Source organism: Sander vitreus, chromosome 20 (assembly GCF_031162955.1).
Source record: "Sander vitreus isolate 19-12246 chromosome 20, sanVit1, whole genome shotgun sequence".
Taxonomy (NCBI): domain Eukaryota; kingdom Metazoa; phylum Chordata; class Actinopteri; order Perciformes; family Percidae; genus Sander; species Sander vitreus.
Window position 1 is genome coordinate 23,840,679 of NC_135874.1, and position 22,338 is coordinate 23,863,016.

Below are 22,338 nucleotides of genomic sequence, written 5' to 3' on the forward strand. Positions count from 1 at the left end.
TTACCTAATTTTTCAAGATGTATTTTATAGGCATATTTATTTGTTTATTTACTATCGAATAAAATGGCATACCATACAAAGGCTTCAGAGTCTCTCACTATAATACATCCATGCTCACACCCAGCACCAGTCTTTGAAGAGTTATGTATCTCCCTCGGACTACACTTCCCAGCGTGCACCAGCACCTGCGTATGTTGGCACGATTGGCTGACGCGACCCCGCCCCTGATACTCTCCTCGGGTAACTGACATGTTTTACTGCAGACTAGGAGCTCACACCAAGCAGCACCGAAAATAACTAGAGAAGACCTCACAGAAAATAATATCATGGCTACTCACGCTAGCATGTGCTACCGCTTGTTTGATAGACATACAAGTTCAACACATTTCAGAAAACTCTTCGTCCAATGCTTAAATGGGAACATTCAGCGACCGTATTCCAGTGCTACGCACAAGGAAAATGAACTTGAACTTGGAGACTCGACTGCTTCATCTGCTCCCAACTTCGCCTCTTCTCTAAAAACCAGGTCAAGTCAGGTAACATAATACCTTTGCTGACTCCAAGAGACACTGCCTACAATGTGTACTCGCTGCTGAGGTTTGCACTGAATGTCTCTAATCTCAGGTTCAGTTACTGAAGTTATTACGTAAATGACTAGAGGCATGTTAGGTGACAAGTTGTGTCAGTTTTTAACAGCCACAATCTCTGTCCAGTTAAGGCCCATGAGGGCTAAACTAGCTAACTCTGTAATAAACCACTAAGTTGATGACTGTGACAGTGTTGTAACATGGTTTTGTAGGCGGAAACCAGCTAATTGCATTTTTACATCAGTTTAATTACTACTAATAATATTTCTTGCATGGTGGATCATGATGTTAGCTCTTGTTAACCTCAGGATGTTATTAACTTACACTAAGGCAGATAACACACAGCCATTGCAATGTGAAGTTAATTGTTCATCTAGTTGTTATGTCTGTCTGCCTGGCAGGCACTATCAGTGACAGGGTGAATGAACTTGGAAAATGATTTTCTAGAGCATTTTAAGGGTCTTTCTGAGAAATAAAGATGGCTGTTGTTAAAGCGATTGGGCCTTTAGAATGATATCCAGCGGATCAGTGGATTAAAACTAGTAGCCTCAGATTACTATTCTATACTAGGTCTTTACACATAAATAAATGGGGATCCATACATTTTCAGTATCTGGCTGGGTCCTGTGATTAACTTTAGTGTGGTCAACCTACGGCTTGGTAATGCTTGCCTTTTATGCTAATAACTTCTGACATAACAGTAGCCCACGATTGAGAGCCAAAGGTTATAAGTCATTTACAAAGCTACATGCAACTTCCTCAGTGTGACTGACATTTGGATGTGTTAATACTTTTATTTAAATGTAAGGATTAACATATGTCCCTGTGTTTTCACCAGAAATTGGCCCTGGTGTTTCATATCTTGCAAAAACTAAAAATGGTTTTACTGTTTTCTGGTTTATGGACACAGATACAATCTTAAACTGAGGCACCAATATTTTCCAAGAAGACATATAAATATGCTACATATATATAGAAATAAAAGTATCAATATGTTACAGTAGAAATTTTGTGTTTGATGCAAAATAATATTGCAAATCAAGACATTGCAGTGCTACTGTACCATCATTATAACCTATTTCTACATGACAGATCCACTCCACAATGCTATGTCCTGTTGTCTTTATCCCCAGGAGAGGCTAAGAGAGGAGAGCATACTTCCCTTTTCAGCGTTCTTGACTGACAACTTTGGCCGGAGGCACAGCTACCTGCGCATGTCCCTGACTGAGAAATGCAACCTGCGCTGTGAGTAGAGGTTCCCACTGTGCCATAAGAAAGATGTCCTTAGCTGCTTTGGATTATTTCCCCTTGTGCTTATCCAGCAACCGTACAATAAACCAAATTCAGTAATAACTGCTGTCACTATAACCACTACCAACACCACAACTCCTACTGATGGGGAACACCATTTCTCCTCCCTTGGAGAGGGCAGGGTCAGCTGTAGCATCCGGAGTTGATGATGATTCAAAGATGCTTTAGCAATAGCATGTATCTTCAAAAGACTGCACAACTTTTGTTATCTGAAGAACAGTCATTCCAAACATCACGACACCTAGTTACCAAAGAGCAAATAGAGTGACATTGTGAACATAGTTGTTCTAAATGGCCAATCATCAATTTACATCCAACCAGAAAGTGTAAAGCATAAAAGTAAAGTCGACAAAATAAATGTTACACTGGTCCAGCTTGTATGTCATAAAGTACTGCACAATAGGTATAAATGTTTACAAATATTTTGGGGAATTAGCTCGAATCAATAGCCTGGAAATCCAGACCCAAATCCAAAAGATTAAGGGTCTGGCATTGAGTAATGAAAATGGCCCAACTCGAGGGTTTGGCACCAAGCATGCAAAATCTCACTGCACGCAATTGGATAACACTACGACCAATCACAACAATACACAGGGTGACGTATCCAAAACCCCATACGCTTAGCTACCAGCGGAGCTAACTGGTAGATTAAACTGTCGTCATCTGTTTAGCTCGCCTCTGGCCCGCCTATATCAGATACACCGATGATTGGTGCAGCTCGGCTACAGGGGCATAGTTAATGAGCATCATTACAGAATGCCAGAGTGACTCGCTGAGCAAATTCAAATTGTGCTCTCGCGAGAACTCTAGATTTCCAGGGTATCGAATCAATTTAAAAACCATATGAATTAGTGGGCAGGGTAATTAGCATGTTGGTCATCAATAGTGGCAGTATAATCTTGAGTAAGGACACACACTGATAATACCTGAGAACATTTCAATGGAAAGAAAAGCAGAAACATCAAAATAACTCACTGAGATATCAAATCAATCTGGGAAGAGGATCAGATCAACAGCATCATTATTTTCATTTCATATATTGTATTAAAAATGTATAGATGATATATGGTAAATGGTGACTACAGAGGGGGAAAAAACTGATCAACCGAATGTTTTTTACGAGGATATAGTAACATTTACATCTCTAGTTTAATAGTACAGTATAAAGTACGGTAGATCCACCTCTGTAGCACTTTCACCTTGAAGGTCTCAGTTCACACCAGCCCCACTTATTGGAAAATATGTGAACTTGTGATAATGTAGGATAAAAATATCTTTGGCATCTTGTTACTATTTTACCTTCTTCCCATGTTCAGGTCAGTACTGCATGCCAGAGGACGGGGTGAAGCTTACACCACGGAGCCAACTGCTGTCCACCTCCGAAGTACTAACCCTGGCTCGCCTCTTCGTCCAGGAGGGAGTGGAGAAAATCCGCCTCACTGGAGGAGAACCCCTCATCAGACCTGATGTGCTGGATATCATCGGTAAGGAACTAGTAAAATAGAGTTGATTGGGGCTGGTTATTTCAGCTGGCTGGCCAGTTAAGGTGTGTTGTTGTCCTTTGTGATTCTGTCACATTAATTCACAATCATTTATGTAGAAACACGGCTGTGACCAGTACTCCCTAAGATTGCGGTTTATTATTTTGAATAATAAAGCCAGGATATAAAAAGCAGTTTTGAGTTGTCTCAACATTTGAAAGCAAGTTGTTGCGGACACAAACTGCGGTTTACCATATAACTTAGTGGATATAGTGACAGTATTTTCAGAGAAATGATTCAGTGATTGCTATCTAAAGCTATCAATGATTCATGTTCTAACCCTGTTGACTAGACTACAGTAGAGCTTTCCTAAGAGAGGAGAGAGAGAAGTCGAGCAGGACAGGTTTTCCATGCATCCCTTTAGGTAAAGACATACTTGTGGAATGGAAAATCATTTTTAAATTTTACAGCTTTACAGTTTCAGCCTCACACTGACAGTAGTGCGAGTGTGAACAACATTAAAGCATGACGTCGATGAACCAAGCAATGTGGCGTGACCAATGGGTAATGTCTTTGTAGAAAGAGAATCAAAGGGTGCCAACAGCTCCATAAAGATCAGCAATTATCTCTGTGTCATGTGACAAGCCACCATTGTGACCTCACATGACCCTGGGATCCTCTGCACCGGATCCAATCATTTGCATTGAGTGGAAACAGTGACCAGACTTTTGATGTCATGTGTTTGTTGTTCACTGACAATAGTTTAAAATTAACAAAGAAGGGTTTTTTAAATGTATCATTGCAGTGTTTCAGTGTTTGGCTGCACCATGACATTCATTTTCAATGTCATGATGCATCTATAATGTTAGTAAAATGCTGGTTACGTAAAGCTTTTTCACATATCGATCATATGCTCCTGTGCTAAAATGCAGCTCAAGATTACTGTACAGGTACATTATGTGATTCTCTCCTTGGTGGAGACAGTCGCCTGATCTACTGGTGGTATTACATCAGCTGACTGGGGTTGCACCAGCTCTGCGTTCATTTTTTAAGTTTGTGTGTAAAGTCCTATTTGACTAGCCCCAAATACTAGCCAGTTTAAAAGTAGCGATTTACCAAATTGAGTTGCACGAATAAGACTTAAGAAATGTCTTAGCTAGTAAAGACTTAATTAGTGTGTTAAGCAGTTTTTAGGAAAACAATTGTAGCACTCATTCAAAGCAATCAAGTATGTGAACTCTGAGTCACTGTAGCGCATTACAAGCTGTAACATAACTGCCAACACCAGCAGTCTTAGGGGATGTAGTGCATTGCTGGTATTGTAGGCGCCAGATTTTGATAAAGAAGAACACATGAAATAATAAAGACAATATCTCTGGTTCTGCTGCATCCGTTTGTGATTCTTTAAAACTGTCCTATCCATCATCGACAGTGTTATAGGAGTGCAATGATGGAACGGTGGAGTACTCTTAAGTCTTCCCAATTTCCGTCATAATTAAACAGCATTATGGTCAAGCATCCGATCAGATATGTCATATTTGTATATGCTATTTTCATATTACTGCTTTTACTCTTCAGTCTAAAGGGGTCATATATTAGCAAGCTTACTTCTCTTTGTGTCTTACTCTTCCTCCTTTCTTTCACTTCATTGTTCCATGTTTGCTCTCCCTCTACAGCAGAACTGAGGAAGTTGGAGGGCCTGAAAACCATTGCTGTGACAACCAACGGCATGAACTTGGCCAGACTTCTGCCTAAGCTTAAAGATGCTGGCCTCAACCTGATAAACATCAGCCTGGATTCACTGGTCCCTGCCAAATTTGAGTTCATTGTCAGGCGGAAAGGTACAGAAAAATACTTCGCCCATAATGTCAGATGCAAGACTAAAAGGAAGGTCTGTTCAAAACCACAAGTTGTGAATGGCAGATTCAATAATGTGTATATGTGGCTGGTTTGGCCAATCCCACTAGGTTACTGAAGGAGCCTCTACACTCTAAACCCACATGGAGTGGAGATGACAGCAGGGCAGAGCTGTGGGTGGTTGGCTTATGGAAGGTAGAAACAGATGGACCGACTTTGGTCAGGAAATAAGGAAGAGGAAATGCAACGATGGCAGTATTGGCACATGAAAAAAAGCATAGTCTGCACCAGTACTTTTTTCACAATACAAGATTTTTTTGTAACTAAAAGGTTTAGCAAACATTAGGTCTGTGGTATCGCCTGAAAGAAATCTTGTCTCTTAGCTTTTAGTAATTTTATTAAAGATTTAAGTCCAATACATTTAATTGCAATTATGAGAATTCTAGATGACTAAACGTCTGCATGTATTTTGGGTTTTGTGCAAATGAGTCCGATCTCATTTCGAGTTTGCTATTAAAAAGCTACATATCAGTGTTTTTTTGCAAATCATGGGCTTTGTTAGCTGTTAAAAGACAGTGAACAGAGGAAGCTGAGCGTATGTTGTAAAGACCTGTAAAGCTGAAGCGTCCCACATTTCAGACACATGCATCACTCAGCTCGTCTTGCGCCGTATCGCTCAATACATTTTTACCTAGAACTTCCCTCCCATCATGCACCATCTCTACCTTAGATTTGACTTTGTAGCACAGTGTTCAAAGATATAAAGGTATGATACATTTGTTAAGTGCAAAATGTTATTGTACCCAAGGTTAAACATTCATCATCAACTTCTATTTTTATTTTTTCCCAGGATTCCACAAAGTCATGGAGGGCATTGATAAGGCCATTGAAATGGGCTACAACCCAGTCAAGGTATTATGTTCGTCTTTTCAAACTTGCTTTTACCTAAACATGTTTACTATATTTCACTTCATTTCATATCTTTTTAAATTTCTCTTTTTTGTATCTCTTTTTTAAAAATCTGTGAATTCTAGTTTTGAATTTTTAAATGTATGGATAAGTGTATTTGTTATTAGAGTGAGGTAAAACATTAGCTGTTACTTCCTCTAATTGTCAAAATGTTGTGGCAGCACAGTGTTGCAACATATTCGCTGAGTATAATATTTCATCCATGTCCTGTCCCTTTGCCCATACAAGTTAGAGAATCACAGAGCTGCTCCCTGATTGGCTGTATGTGACTAATTACTGCAGTTCCCCATTGCACTGTGCATGGAAAAAATGGCAAGAGAAACAAACTAATGAAGGAACTACTGTAACATCTTAATAGGCTCACATAACCTGGCTCCCATCCTGAGACCTCATAATACAGGAAGAGTGTGAGTCTTACAGCTTAGGGGTGACGGCATGTTGGCTTAGATGGTAAACTGGTTAGCTTGATGCCCCTGACTGAGAGAGACTTGATTGAGGGATAGTTCAGATGTGTAAGAAAACTCAAGACTAAGATTACTACTGCTGTATTAAACTTTCACATTCTTTATCAAGTCCTAAAGATAACAAGATAGCACCACTCTGGAGGAGCTAGAGACCTCAGTCTTCTTTAAAAAATCAGAATCATTATTTATTTCTGTGTCCTGAACATTCTTTCCCTAAGCAACATCATTACCAGTAACGGATCAACCTGCCGTGTGTATTCTAGCAAAGTCTTGTGACAACTATAGGCTGTGTTATGCAATTAAATACTGATGCATGCATCTCCAGTAAGTCATTTTGTTTGTGCAAATGCCTGTGTGGTCGCTAAAATGTCCAGCTACTTTGTGGTTTTAGCCCTGAACTTGGCATTCTTACAGTTGGGACATAACTGAGGACACGAGTGCACAGTTAACAGTGGCCTATTGTTGTGTGCTGCCCTCTGTAGGTTAACTGCGTGGTCATGCGAGGCCTCAACGAGGATGAGCTGTTAGATTTTGTGGCGCTGACAGAGAAGAAGCCTCTGGAGGTGCGCTTCATCGAATACATGCCCTTTGATGGTGAGTGCTCCTTTACCACAATGCCTTATTACACAGGTCCGGAAAGTTATCCAAAGAGTCAGATTCTATTACTGGGTCTTTTTCATACACTATTTAGACATTGTTGAGACATTCATATATAAAATGTAAATATGAACAGAATATGAAAAAATGCATAGTAATTCTGCCCACATTGCTCATTGCTTCTAACCAGACGCGTCAGATGGTTTATTACACATTACGCCATCTGAGAAGCCGTCATTGGAAACTGTTTGGAAAAGGGCAGGCACTTTCAACAATACCTGGCAGGTGATTGGATGAACCATCGGTCTATCAAACCCTTGGTAAAGCCAGTCAGCAGAAAAGAAAACATATTTTCCATTGTGAAAAGCCTTTAGTGCGTTTTTTGCTCTTCTTTTCAATGAAGTACAGTAATACTATCTAGTTCTGATATAACTAATGCTATTGCAGCATCTATGGCTACGCTAACCTCTTTAGGATCAGCCATTGTTGTTTTCAATGAACAGTACAGCCCAGCACACACACCTCAAGCATCCCAGTAGCTCCTCACACGGCGCTGATTGTTGGCTCGGACACAAACATTACTTTGAACATTATTTATTACTTGATACATTACTTAAAGCCTGACAAAATGGATTTTCGCTTTATCTCACGGTATCCGAAAATCCAGCTGCCGTGCAAGTTAACATTGCTGATGGAGCATATCTTAAACGATCCAATTGATAACACAATATACAGTGGTTAGGTAACTCCTTTAAGAATTGATTAACATAGATAAAATATGACTTAAACAATTGCAGTGTTTCATAATGATATGTTTTCTCCACTCAGCACTTCTTGGTTTTATGCAAATAATTAGCTTTTAATATGTTCCTTTTCTTCCCATTTTCCTCTGAAGATGCGTCTGTTCAGTAGTTATGCTTACAGTAACCTCACTGATGTGCTACTACACACACGAGTCCTTGGTTGTTGAATAGCCTATGAGCTGAAAGATGCTGTAGCTTGTGATATGCTACACCTAGTCTATATCCTTGACGTTCCACTTCCGGGATTGCTCCGTTGCCGCCGAATAATCCGCCGGATTTCACTCATTTAGGCCGGATATCCATTGCCTTGGGCTTCCTTTGTGTTGGCATTTTAAACTCCGGTCGATATATGAGGACTATGGTTAACCTTTTCTCAAATCTCTGCAGGGTAAATCCAGACAGCTAGCTAGACTATCTGTCCAATCTGAGTTTTCTCTTGCACGACTAAAACTACTTTTGAACGTACACATATTCCACCAAAACAAGTTCCTTCCTGAGGCTGTGTTGCAGCGCCACTGTGGCTCCGCTCGGCGCTTAGCACCGCCCAAGACGATTGTGATTGGTTTAAAGAAATGGCAATAAACCAGAGCACGTTTTCCTCCCGTCCCCTATGAATGCTATGTGGAGTAGCCAGACCCTCCTCCAGGGCGCTTTGGAGGAGGGTCTGGCAAAGCGAGACTATGCTACACCTTACACTGACCTTCACTGTCTCGTCTCCGCTCTGTAGGCAACAAGTGGAACTTCAAGAAGATGGTGAGTTACCAGGAGATGCTGGACCACATCAGGCAGCAGTGGCCCAATCTGGAAAAGCTTCAAACTGGACAAACAGAAACTGCCAAGGTCAGTGCTATTGATGTGCTGCTGTCAGGGGCTGGAACACTGGTAAAAATCATTTATTTAGTATCCTGATTTTTCTAAAAATGATGCAAGCTCTATTCTTTGAGGTGAATGGGCTATATTCAGAATCTCTCTAAAGTATTGTCTTGACAATTTTAATTCCCTCTGGCACATTATTGAATCATTCTAACCACTGGTAAGTCATTCCGACTCTTTTCAGAATACACTGTAGTATCTTAACAGACACACTATTGTAGTTATTAGTTGACTGATTGATTGGCTAACAGAAAACTAAAATCAACACTCACAGTTGTTCTGACAAATCTTTTTCATGTCAAGATGTGAGGAAAACATAATGTGTCTGGTGTAAGAGCCAAATCAAGCTCTTTGTCATTACTTTGAATGCTCAAAACCATTCTTTAAAGAAATCCTCATAGGGATAATTGTTGGACACTCTTCTCTTCTCGTCTTTGACAGACGTTTAAAGTGCCAGGCTTCAAAGGTCAGGTGGGCTTCATCACCTCCATGTCTGACCATTTCTGTGGCTCCTGCAACCGTTTACGTATCACTGCAGATGGCAGCCTAAAGGTAAAGCTTCAGTTGTTCTTCAAGCTTCAAGGAGCTGTTAACGGGGTCTGTTTTTGTGTTAATGTAGCGCACACTTTGTGTGTGTATCGTTTATCGATGTTTTAAGCCCCCAACGTCTCCTTCCAGGCAGCGCTGCTTGGAAGGCACTAGGATGAAGCAATGGTTATGGTTAGGGTTATGGTTAGGTGCAGCGCTGCCTGGAAGGAGACGTTGGGGGCTTAAAACACCATTGAGCGTGTGTATGTGCACTCATAGATTTGCATATTAGCTATTCATAATCTCATCCTTTCTTTGGTTTGGAACCATGCATGATTTTGTTTTGAATGTCTTACCTACACTCCCTCCTGTCTGTCTTCTCTCAGGTGTGTTTGTTTGGGAACTCCGAGGTGTCTCTGAGAGATGTCTTGCGCTCCGGGGCGTCAAATGAAGAGCTACTGCAAATCATTGGAGCTGCTGTTGGCAGGAAGAAGAAACAACATGCAGGTAGACTTGTGTTCAGTTAGTTTATATGCAACGCACCATTTGTGGAGTATACTCTAGATTATTGAGGATAATTTGTTCTGCTGGAATGTAATCTCTTCCGGTTTGTCTCCTCAGGCATGTTCAGTATCTCCCAGATGAAGAACAGGCCTATGATCCTCATTGGTGGGTGACATGGCTGTACGTACAAATCTCTCACACTCAGTTTGTTCCCCCCACCCCCAACCTGTCATCATGTATTTGTGTTGTTACGATCATCTTGGGCTGTGACTTGTGCATATGTTTTCTATTTATTTATTATTTACAGTTAAATATGCAGCTCCAAGATGCATTTACATTTGAACTAATAACTTGATTAATGTTGTCTTTTTTTCCAGAAGGCACCACATCCCAAAGGCTTTTGTCTCTGTCAAAGGCACAAGACAGCCAGAGAGCTTCCCCCAATGTTTCCCGTCTTACAAACGACACAATCCTCTCTCCAACAGCAGCTCCTCACATGTCCCGCTCAGGCAGCAGGACAGACCTGAACAGAGAGGGTTTTCGGTGCCTTCCAGACTGCACTACTTCAACACAGGCAGCCCACGTTTGCTGCTCTAGAACCTTAATAAGTGGGGGTACCCATATTAGGTCACAAATCAACGAAGAAAAACCTAACGCGACGGACAGCCTCCACAGAGCAGCCCCCCTTCCCTCCTCTGAGTTTGGTAATGGTAAGGCTGCAAGTTTAACTGCACGCACGACTGTTATGAGCTACATTAATGAAGGCCATCTCAGGTACGCACAAGCAAGGGGTCACAATGCTTTGAAGAGCCACTTTCTCAGGACCCCAGGAACGCCTAGTTTTTGCACACTACTAATGAATGCCAAACTAAATCTTAAACCACACAACGTTAGACTGAGCCACAATCAAAGTTCCAGCGAAGACCGAAGTGTCAAACTCAGACAATCTGTGAGTGATCAGACACTATCAGGCATAGATGTCTACAACACTCACCTCGACGGAACCACAGAAGAAAAGCTGACGCATACAGACGCCCAGGGCCGAGCCGCCATGGTGGACGTCGGCGGCAAGGCTCCCACACGTCGAACCGCCACGGCTCGCGCCACAGTCCTGTTGGGCCCAACTGCCTTTCGTCTGCTTCGGGATAACCAGCTGGCTAAGGGCGACGCCTTGGCCGTGGCGCAGTTGTCCGGCATCATGGCTTCCAAGCAGACCTCGGCCCTCATCCCGCTGTGCCACCCGCTCCCTCTAGACCAGGCCTCCGTCACCTTTGACCTCGATGAGCTGCAGAACGCCGCGGTCGTCACAGCAACGTGTCGCACCACGGGCAGGACAGGAGTCGAGATGGAGGCGTTGACAGCCGTTTCCGTTGCTGCGCTGACCATCTATGACATGTGCAAGGCAGTGAGTCATGACATCATCATTACAGATGTGAAACTGGTCAGTAAGACAGGCGGGAAGAGGGACTTTCATCGTCATCCATGACTTTCTTCCCCGCCGTTAAATCCAACACAGGAAATCCGAGAATTCATTCAGTGTATCATGAAGACCGCACAACATTTTCAATTGTCATATTTTTCTACAAACTTAAAATGTGCGCCATCAGAATAATTTGAAAGATACTCTTATCATGCACATCCACATTTAGGGATTAACCCCCACCCTGCCCACCTCTGCTACTTGATTGCCTACTCCAGTGACTGAATTACCAGAGTTAAATGACTTGATCTGTCATCTGTCACATTATGAATCATGTTATTTAAACAGTGTTAATGTTAACTTAAATGTAGCAGTACTTTGCTACTAATTACAGTGTCATGTTCATGTTTAGATCATGTAATAAATATCTGACATAAGAACACCAATGTGTCACTAGAGGGCACTCAAGTGTTAGATTCAGAAGCCTTGCTGGGAGAAGAAACAGAGCAGCCTCAACGCTATTCACGTTGAATGTATTTATCTTTTATTAGCCTACATCAACTTTGAAGTTAATTTTATTCAGAATGAAGGCCAGGTGCAAAGAGTGTATGTGTCGTGTGTCTTGGTGTCTTTTCCCAGTCTGTCTGCTGGTAGACATCACGTCTAACTGAAATATCTCAGACTCTATATGTTCCTCTACTAGCCTGCTTTGCATTGCCATAACGAACAGTACTAAGAATGTGTTTACAATTGAGATTTGGGGTTAATTCAGTTGCAACTCTTCTCAGAAATATTTCTTTCATCATTTTGTCAGGGAAAAGTAATGGGTAACCAATTTACTCCCAAGTTTACTGGATTTCTTTAGAGTTTTTATTATTTTCCTTATACCCACTGTAGTATAGTTGAAACACTGGATGTTTGTTCTCATGTCACATTACAGTAGATGATGGCAGTAAGGCATTTTTTTTGCCTTTTCTCTAAATATCTACCATTCATATACTGGCTAATAACACCAATAACTCATTACACTAGTTCAGTTTTGATGCTTTTCCCCTACAATGAACTTGATTGTGTTTATTGATTTGAGTAGCTCAAAATGTATAATTGTTTTAAAATATTGCATTCTTTATATGATTAAAGTGCCTGATGAAATGCCAACTGATGCAGCCTCCATGTATTGCATGTCACAATCATTTAGTCAGTATTTCCTGCAGGTATGATCCTCTCTGATCTGATCTTCGGAGAACTGAAAGCACGAGCCTCTAAAAATACATTTGCTCTTACATGGTTTTATATTGCATATTGTTCTATTGTTACTACATTACATGTAATCACACCAGAATCACTCTATTACCAGAAAGAAAAGATCCATCCATCTATCCATCTTTGTCCGCTTATCCGGGGTCGGGTCGTGGGGGCAGCAGCTCCAGCAGAGGACCCCAAACTTCCCTTTCCCGAGCCACATTAACCAGCTCTGACTGGGGGATCCCGAGGCGTTCCCAGGCCAGGTTGGAGATATATTCCCTCCACCTAGTCCTGGGTCTTACCCGAGACCTCCTCCCAGCTGGACGTGCCTGGAACACCTCCCTAGGGAGGCGCCCTTCCTTACCAGATGCCCAAACCACTTCAACTGGCTCCTTTCGGTGCAAAAGAGCAGCGGCTCTACTCCGAGCTCCTCACGGATGACTGAGCTTCTCACCCTATCTCTAAGGGAGACGCCAGCCACCCTCCTGAGGAAACCCATTTTGGCTGCTTGTACCCTGGATCTCGTTCTTTCGGTCATGACCATAGTTGAGGGTAGGAACGGAAATTGACCGGTAGATCGAGAGCTTTGCCTTCTGGCTCAGCTCTGTTTTCGTCACAACGGTGCGATAAATTGAATGTAATACCGCACCCGCTGCACCGATCCTCCGACCAATCTCCCGCTCCATTGTCCCCTCACTCCCGAACAAGACCCCAAGGTACTTGAACTCCTTCACTTGGGGGTAAGGACTCATTCCCTACCTGGAGTAGGCAAGAAAGAAAGAAAAGATGTCACTGTTTGATTTTCTGTAGCGATACAGAAACAGCAGCAAGAGAATAATCAGTAAAAGTCCACAAACCAGCCCAACAATCAACAGCACAGGAAATGGAGGTTTTTTTTAGGCCTGGACCCTGCTATTGGAAATAACTTATCATCATTCAAAACTGATAAAAGCTTCGAAAGCTTACAACTCAGTGTTTGAAAGCTTGGAAACTAATAAAAAAAAAAAAAAGGTTTTGCAAGATTGAAATAAGTTCTGATGTCCTTCATAATGTTTTGATAGGCTGAAAGAAATTCAAATATCTGCAAACAGTATTTTGTATTTGAATTCTCCACAACTGCAGCACTCGTTTTTTTACAGTGTTTCTCCAACACATTTTCATGAATATTGCAAATGTACAAACTTGCACTCATATAGCAGACTTTTCTTCCAGAGCTAAGTTTACAGCACCAATTTTTTCAGAGATCTGCCCATGTAGTTGCAACAAGTTACACAGGGGGGGTGCAGCACTGTGATAAAAAAAACAACTACCTCTTGTTTTTTTTGCTCTGCATTTCTTGTAAACCATGTGCTTTCAGTGAAAGAAACATAACTCTGATTGGTTTAGAGCTCTGTCACTCACAGCAGGACGAGTCTATTGTCCTCTTCATTGACTGTTCAAGGGACGGAACTCTGAACAACTCAAACTACAACGGCACAGAAAAAGAAGTTAAACTGTATTTGCTGAGTAGCGACATCCCAAGTAGGCTACCTCATACACAAGACATAGTTATTACAGTTATTACAACGTACTGTTTATAACTGTTAAAGTTACATCTGGTTAATGTTTCGTCAATATTTGTGACTTTCCTGTGCTCATCACTGCAGCTTTTTTCCTTGTATTTCTTACATGTAGTAGTCTTATGTAATGAGGTTACAATGGCTATTTAAGGGACCTATTGTGTTTCAATGTTTTTTTGCTGACCACCAAAGATCACTGACTGCAGGCCACCATTTACCTTGTGTAGACCACAGTATACTACAGACTACAAATTCGGTTTGGGGAAAATGCATGTATTTAAATAGTACATAACATTATATATTATATATTTTAGACTTACTTTATTTTTATGCATGATTAGATGAGGGAAGTTTATGTATGCTGCAGGCAAAAAACGTTACTGTCGATCAAGAATGTGGAGACCGGTGGTTTTTTGGTTAATGTAATAGTCCGATAGATCATTGCTGCTTGTGACGATTGTTGCAGTGTATCTTTTTTTTTTTTTTTTTTTTTTTTTTACATTTCGTACCCATGCAGTGCATGTTCTGAAATAAAAAAATAAGCATTGCCCTGATGTACACACAGTGTTGTTTAGGTTTTTTTAGTCAGAGAAGCTACATAGGCAGTGTCATTTTCTTTTTTTTTACCTGTTACCTACAACCCCCGTTTTGAGTCGCCAGATCCACCCCCCCTCTGCACTCCGGGACCTCCCACTTTACAAATTAAGCACTGATGGCACCCCCAGATTTCCAGCTGAGAAGTACCTGGTACCAGTATGATCAATAATGAATCATTACACAAGGAGACCAGGCATACCAAAGACTGAAAAAAATGGCTTAGACCTCTGAGGGTTAAAGCATGCAGGTCTCCACGTTTCTTGTAAATCAGCACCTTTCTTGAAAGTCAGCTGATTTACTTATAACCAATCAGTTGTCTCTCACAGTAGGACATTTGCATTGGGCACTGTCTTCTGTCTGAACTCTTATAAAAGTTAAGGAACAGGATGTCGAGCTGAACAACTTACAGGGTGGTGTACTCTTGGCTCGTCTGCTTCAACATTAAGACTCCAGGGTGAGTAGCCTCTGCAAAAGCCTACTAAAACATAAGGAAGCTGCTAATCACTGTACAGCCACATAACAATATAGAGGATCCACTAAACATATAATGTGTGAGATGTCGCCTTCCTCTGTAGAATGCTGATAGAATGATGTACACCCCTAAGTACATCAAACTCATCTGGTGTGTAAGGTTATACTGCATCATAATATGATATTTTAAATAGGATGTTTCCAAAGATGTAGTGTACATGTCAGATTTTAAATGATATTAATGAGAGTAATGATGTTGGGGTCATTATAGGACTACATTTTCTACTATCTCCCAAAAGACAACAGTGACTTTTTAACGTCTCTTTTACTGCAGTTTTCAGAATTACCATGGGAAATTCAGTTGATCACAACTCAACTGAAGGCATTCAAGAAGCACTACAAAACAATGATCGAGAAAAGATCCAGCAGTACATGAACTTGGAGAAAAAAAGTCCACTAAATATTGCTGTCACAGGAGAGTGTGGCTCTGGTAAATCCACCTTTGTTAATGCCTTCAGAGGCATACAGCACGGAGAGGAAGGAGCTGCCCCTACTGGTGTTGTGGCAACCACCTCAGAGGTTACACCATACCTCCATCCAAACTATCCCAATGTTACACTATGGGATCTTCCCGGTATAGGCACCACCAAGTTTCCAGCTGACAAGTACCTGAATCTTGTTCCATTTGAAAGATTTGACTTCTTCATCATCATCTCAGCCATTCGCTTCAGAGAAAATGATGTGATGCTCGCTAAGAAGATAACGAAGATGGGGAAAAAGTTCTACTTTGTTCGCTCAAAGATAGACTTTGACTTAAAAAATCAGGAAAGAAGCCAGAGGGAGTTCAACGCAGAAAGGACTCTTTCAGAAATCAGGAAAGCCTGCATTCAAGGTAAGTGACTTAAATCACACATAAATAGTGAGGTTAATTACAAAATGTCCATAAAACAAGTCACAAAAAGCCAAGATAGTAAGAACTATGTGATTGTTTTTACTTCAGTGCTTATGTTGGTCATTGTGTTTGTCTGACCCCAATTCACTCGGTTCTCTTTTATTTGTATTTGTTTTCTCAAATACACAAGTCTGACAACCATTCCTTGCCGCCATCATTTAGTCTTATAGAACAGACTGATATTTTTGTATTAAACACTAATATTTTTGGATTGGAATTTTTCAAAAAAAGCTTTAACACCATTTATGAATCATGAGAATCCAATGAATTTGATATTTATGCAGTATTCCAAGAGTTAGTTGCTGTAACATTTAATTTAACTGGATTAGATTTTGTTGAACCAACATATTTAATGGAGGATAATATATATATATATGTATATATAAAACAAGATATTGGATTAATAAATTGTTGCAACAATCATGTTATGTTACTGTTATTATTACTGTCTAAAATAGTCTTGAATCTGAGAGAATGGTCTCAGGTCTTCTCTGACTTTATCATCATTTCATTCATAATGAAATAAATGAATTTGTATATCAAATTAGTTTTTTGTTTTTTAATACCTATTTATGAAATAAAAATCAAGTGACCAAAAGATACACTGACCATTTCGCCACAACACAACAGCATTAGTAAGACGTGTTTTTGAAAAAACAAACTTAAAAACGGTCTGATTTAGGGTTTTTAGCAAATTCCTCTTTTTCACACTGGAGTCTAAGTGGAGAAGAACATTAGATGCGAGACATCTCCTTAGAATTCAGCTGTGCTATTCACGTTTCAGTCTTATACAAGCTAATGCCGTAAACTCTTAAAACACTGTTCACACAGTATACAGCACAGTGCTACATCATTATATTATGACAGTTTGTTTTCAGAGCTGCTAAAAAGCTGACAGCAGAGTTAGAACAGAAGGGCATGCAGGTTTGACTCGGAGCTGAAGAACAAAACAAATGTCTCTATTTTTCAACAGACAGCGCAACCAATCAGGATGAAGATCAGTGTTGTTATGTTTCTACCCTTTCTGTTTCATTCTTACTAATGCTGTCGCGTTGTGGCAAAATGCTGTCGTGTGGTGGGATTTGCTGCTGTGGTTTACACTTCAGGGCCCCCGTATGTTTCCAGAAAGCTGGAAGCAGCAAAACTACAGGCCAAACAATCAGACCGGTTACCAAAAGGCATGTTGGAACTGCACTAGGAAAAAGTAAAGTAAAAAATGCAATTTGGAAGAGGGCAAGTTCAGAACATGGGAAAAATAAAACTTATAATAAAACAATAAAATGTGTCCTTAAATATGCATATTTTATTATACATTACAAGTTCAAACTAGAACTGCAAGCAGTTACGGCAGGGTCCAAGCCTCCCTGCGCCAGTCGCCCCCGACGTGAGTCGCCCCCGATGACCAGGGGAGAGCGCGAAAGCGGAACCCAAAGCGTAACATGGGGAGGCAAACGTCAGGAAATGTTAAGAGGTTTGAGCCGCAAGGTCTGTGGCACATTGTAGTTGCGAATATGCTTTTAACATTGATTGAGTAAAAGGGCCAAACTCGTCTATGTTGATTATAGTGCCCCCTAATGGCCGATCATCGCCACATTTGGTACAGAGCGGCATGCCGAAGGAGCATCACAAGTTTCATGTTGATAGCAGTTACTACGGCAGAGAAATCGCAATCAATCGCAAATGTCCCATTTAAATGCATTGAGTTATTTGCCAAAACACGTCTACATTCATTATAGCGCCCCCTAATGGCTGATCTTCACCAAATTTGGTACAGAGCCTCGGAGTGGGATGTCGAACAATAATACTTTTGCTCTGATACCTTTTAATTTGACAGAGATATGCTAAAGTTCGTGTTTTGTGGCTAGCTACGAAAATTAGTTTGGTTGTAAATTGTGCATACTTTAACGTAGCAGTCATTCATGACAGAGGTTCATGGCAAACAAGAATCTAAAGTTTGTTTGTGCGTAACTTGCGCAATTTTTATTCTATAAAAATTCTTTTGATGAGTTTTGCTCAGGTCGGTCTGGAGATGATACGTACCAAGTTTCGTGCAGATCGGTCGCACGTTCTAGGAGGAGTTAGAAAAAATAGGTTTACAATAAATCGCGATTTTTCGCACATAAAAGTATAGGTGGAAATGGGCGTGGCCTATATGAGGCGATTCAGCTGAATTCAGGGAAAGCGTGGATATGTATGTTTTTTATGTGCAATGTACGGTTTGGGAGTTATAAGGCCAAACACGTTTTTTTGTGGTGGAAGTGGCTGATTTTTTTTTTGTCCATGGTCCTTGGACTGGTCCAGGGACCTGGACCAGTCCTGAAAATGGCACCTCCCACCATGTACGGTTTAGGCTGTAGTATCAGTTTTAGGCAGAGAAGAAGAATAATCCTTAGGAAAGCAATAGGGTTCCACAGCTCCGCTGGATCTGCCCCCTCGGGCTTGGACCCCTAATTATTTTACAGTATATTTCTTATCATCATAATTTATTTTGTTTGTGACACAGGTCTTCAGAGCGCAAGTGTTGTGTCTCCACAAGTGTTCCTGGTGTCCAGCTTTGATCTCCATCTGTATGACTTCGCTCTCTTACTGAACACCTTAGAGAGAGAACTTCCTGAACACAAGAGAGATGTCCTGAAGTTGGTCATGCCCAATATCAGCCACGAGGTCATCAACAAGAAGAAAGAAGCATTCTATAAGAAAATCAAATACTGGGCTATGCTTAGTGCAACTGTAGCAGCTGTACCAGTTCCTGGGCTTTCTATTGCTGTTGATGTGGTCATGTTGATTGGTGTTGTCACCCAATACGTACTTGGGTTTTGTCTTGATATCCTGTCACTGAAGAAACTCTCGGCTAGGACAAATGTGCCATACAATGATCTGACTGCCGTCATTATTTCAGATCTAGCTGCAACAGAAATAACCGCTGATCTTCTCTTGAAGGTGATTGGTCGATTTGCAGGCACAGCAGCATTAATGGCAGCAGAGGAAGGGTCCAGATTCATTCCAATACTTGGAATCCCATTAGCAATGAGCTTCTCTTTTGTCTCCACCAACAAGATTCTTAAAATCATCCTCAACATGCTTGCTGAGGACGCTCATAAAGTGTTAAACAAGGTCATGGAATCAAACACCTCGGTGTGATATTGTAAAGTGAATGGCAATGGCATTTGATGGCACATTTAAAACTGCAGTGTAGTAAAGATCTTTTGAAAGATCTTTATGCGTAGATTGCATTGTATTTCTTTATACTCTATACAAATAATAATATTGTATTTTAACTGGACATTTTAGCAAACATGCATCATACGTTTTGCAGTTGATCTCTCTACAGTATGTATCATTACTCTAATAGATCAGGTATTAATAAAAGCCTAAAAGCAGGGTAAAACATGCCTTGTAATACTTTAAAAGGAAGGAATACTATCCTAGGTTTGTATATATCAGTTTAAAGAGAGTTTGTTTGTGATTCATTGCTATTATTATTACTATATATAACTATATCTTGTAGTTGAAGGACAGAATTCTAGAAGCACCATTATCTTTTTTTTAATCGTTTTATGACCAACAGTGATGTACGTTACTGGGTCTTGATATCACCTGTAGACGAGTGTCCACTGCCCTCCAGTGGACACAGTGAAGAACTACAACACATCGTTCAAAGAAAATAATACTGATATTGTTTGTTTTTCATCAATACTAACAGGCATCGCTGTAGTTATTAACACCCGCTCTGAGCTCGCCTCATATTTAATATCTCCACATCAATACAGTTCAGAGACTTACTTTTTTGGTTCACTTCAGAAGCAGAGAAATGAGCCGTTTCAACCAGTTTTAACCTGAACCATCCACATGGTTGGAATCAGCATGGAATACTGTGTCTTTGTAACATAAATAATTATGAATCTAATAACATTCATTAATTCATACAATAACAAGCGTGAGTCAACTATTAACTACCACTTTACTTTAAATCTCACATCAATTCATTTCGGTATTTGTGTAACTCTCTTAAGTGACCCCCTATACACAACTCCCATTCATATAGGTTCCTATCACATGTATTATTGGAATTGTTGTACTACAATCATAGATATAAAATGGATAAAAAGGCCATTTACATTCAAATCAACGTAGCAGAATGGTCAGAGCAGCAGCCATTTTTATGTCTACCATTACCATGGTCTTGGCCTACTGATGTATCATAGGTCATAGTAGACAGGAAATGCATTGGAGATGACAAACCAACTTTTTTTTAAAGCGTATGGACTTTTCTGGGACAAAATCTAAATCTTTTAATTGTGTAAGTTTTAGTGTTTATTGTTGTTTTCCCTGATTGCCAAGAGATGCATCAAGAATGTTGCATCACATGCTTTTTTCCCCAACCATACTCCTCACACAATTATACAACCTCTGAAGCTTTTTTGTTTGTTTCTACTTGCGGATTGAATGATCCGTTCATACAACTCGAGAGGCTTCTCATTTTTTTGTCTCCTGACGTGTGTACAACATTGACTGTAGCATACAGAAGTACATCCTGGGACATTTCCCCGACTGCACTGAGCCATGTGTATCACTCCCCTCTGCGGCAGCCTCATCACTATTCGAATAACCTTACGCCAATAACTTGATCCAGCATGTGGACAGTTACATGACACAACTGTTCCTAGGCAGTACAAATGTTGTGTGCAGGTGTGTTCCACATTACAAGCAATTTTCTATAGAAGTCCACACAAAAAGTTTGACCTACTTTATGATTGCAGCAGCTCACACTGTGGTCAAGCTACTGTGGCCGTCCGTGCGTTTCCAGGCTATGAGTAAAACAAAAAGTGCATTTACTTTGAAATCCCTGGAACTGGTTCAGCCGTCTCTGCCTCATTTTACATAGTTTCATCTCTAAAGTGTGTACAACAAGTTATGAAGTTATGGTCATTATGTTGGGTCTTTCCTTTAACTAGTTGAGCCTCCCTCAGCACTAGTAAGCAACTGGGCACCACTAGTGAGACATGTGTTCAACATGTTGGGCTTTTTGTCTCACTTGTTGATTTTTCTGGCGCACTAGATGACATTCCCATCGTACTAGTTCAACATGAATACTAGTTAACGTGTATGTTTACGCGCCACTGGTTCAACTGGTGATGTAACTGATGATGATGCTCAGAGTGTGTTTAAAAGGGCCCTGGGTTTGAACACCTCAGGGTAATATTGTGAAGTGAATGGCAATGGCATTTAATGGCTCATTTAAAACGGCAGTGTATAACAGCTTTTGAATTATTTCTCAGTAGATTACATTGTACTCCAAACAAATCATAATCTTATATTCTAACTGAACATTTTAGCAAACATTTATCATATGTTTGCAGCTGATCACTCTAGACCAGAGATCTTCAACAGGAGGTCTGGGGACCCTAGGGGGTCCTCAGAATCACTGCAGGGGGCCTCCAAATTGTGTGTAACATTAAAAGATGATTTATAAAATCATGCTTACAATTGTTATTTTAATAGCTTAGTATTCTATGCACTAAAAAGGTATGAATAAAGACTTTAGGCCGTCCTACACGTTAATGTAGGCCCATTTTAGTACGCAACTTCATTTTATACAATATATGTAGTAGGGGGTCCCTGCTCCGTCTCTCTTTCAGTTAAGGGCTCCTTGGTTTAAAAAAACGTTGAAGACCCCTACTAGAGTATATATCATTTATAGGGATGTAAAGATGAAAAAACTAATTTAAATCTTTTTTAACATAATAACGTTAATATAACATTTTTTCTTTTTTAGAATTGATTTTGACCAATAACTCATTACATTAGTTCAGTTTTGATGCTTTTTCCCCTACAATGAACTTGATTGTGTTTATTGATTTGAGTAGCTCAAAATGTATAATTGTTTTAAAATATTGCATTCTTCATATGATTAAAGTGCCTGATGAAATGCCAACTGATGCAGCCTCCATGTATTGCATGTCACAATCATTTAGTCAGTATTTCCTGCAGGTATGATCCTCTCTGATCTGATTTTTGGAGAACTGTAAAAATACATTTGCTCTTACATGGTTTTATATTGCATATTGTTCTATTGTTACTACATTACATGTAATCTCACCAGAATCACTCTATTACCAG

The 22,338-nt window shown here is 40.4% G+C and overlaps 2 protein-coding genes across 5 annotated transcripts; both read left to right on the forward strand.

The window, feature by feature from the left end:
• Positions 1-243: 243 nt before the first annotated feature.
• mocs1 (molybdenum cofactor synthesis 1) lies at positions 244-12,552 on the forward strand. Of its 4 annotated transcripts, none has more exons than XM_078276689.1 (11): positions 244-536; positions 1,721-1,832; positions 3,215-3,382; positions 5,056-5,220; positions 6,087-6,148; positions 7,152-7,263; positions 8,797-8,909; positions 9,384-9,494; positions 9,857-9,977; positions 10,092-10,139; positions 10,352-12,552. In XM_078276689.1, exons 1-11 carry the CDS (start codon positions 327-329, stop codon positions 11,458-11,460), a joined length of 2,331 nt encoding a protein of 776 aa, XP_078132815.1. In that variant the 5' UTR covers positions 244-326; the 3' UTR covers positions 11,461-12,552. The 4 variants fall into 4 exon arrangements, with proteins under 4 accessions (XP_078132815.1, XP_078132816.1, XP_078132818.1 ...); XM_078276690.1 differs by having other exon boundaries at positions 10,355-12,552; XM_078276692.1 differs by having other exon boundaries at positions 10,092-10,154; positions 10,355-10,446.
• Positions 12,553-14,822: 2,270 nt separating this feature from the next.
• On the forward strand, positions 14,823-22,153 carry LOC144534718 (interferon-inducible GTPase 5-like). Its single transcript, XM_078276693.1, has 3 exons — positions 14,823-15,249; positions 15,601-16,158; positions 18,722-22,153. The coding sequence occupies exons 2-3, from the start codon at positions 15,615-15,617 to the stop codon at positions 19,357-19,359; spliced, it is 1,182 nt and encodes a 393-aa protein (XP_078132819.1). The 5' UTR covers positions 14,823-15,249; positions 15,601-15,614; the 3' UTR covers positions 19,360-22,153.
• The last annotated feature ends 185 nt before the right edge of the window (positions 22,154-22,338 follow it).

Excerpts from the sequence above, each read along its gene's own strand:
- LOC144534718 (XM_078276693.1), top strand. The coding sequence starts at position 15,615 with ATGGGAAATTCAGTTGATCACAACTCAACTGAAGGCATTCAAGAAGCA. Across the intron at positions 16,159-18,721 it reads CAGGAAAGCCTGCATTCAAG|GTCTTCAGAGCGCAAGTGTT; the intron begins GTAAGTGACTTA and ends TTTGTGACACAG.
- mocs1 (XM_078276689.1), top strand. The coding sequence starts at position 327 with ATGGCTACTCACGCTAGCATGTGCTACCGCTTGTTTGATAGACATACA. Across the intron at positions 5,221-6,086 it reads GTTCATTGTCAGGCGGAAAG|GATTCCACAAAGTCATGGAG; the intron begins GTACAGAAAAAT and ends ATTTTTTCCCAG. Across the intron at positions 9,495-9,856 it reads CTGCAGATGGCAGCCTAAAG|GTGTGTTTGTTTGGGAACTC; the intron begins GTAAAGCTTCAG and ends GTCTTCTCTCAG.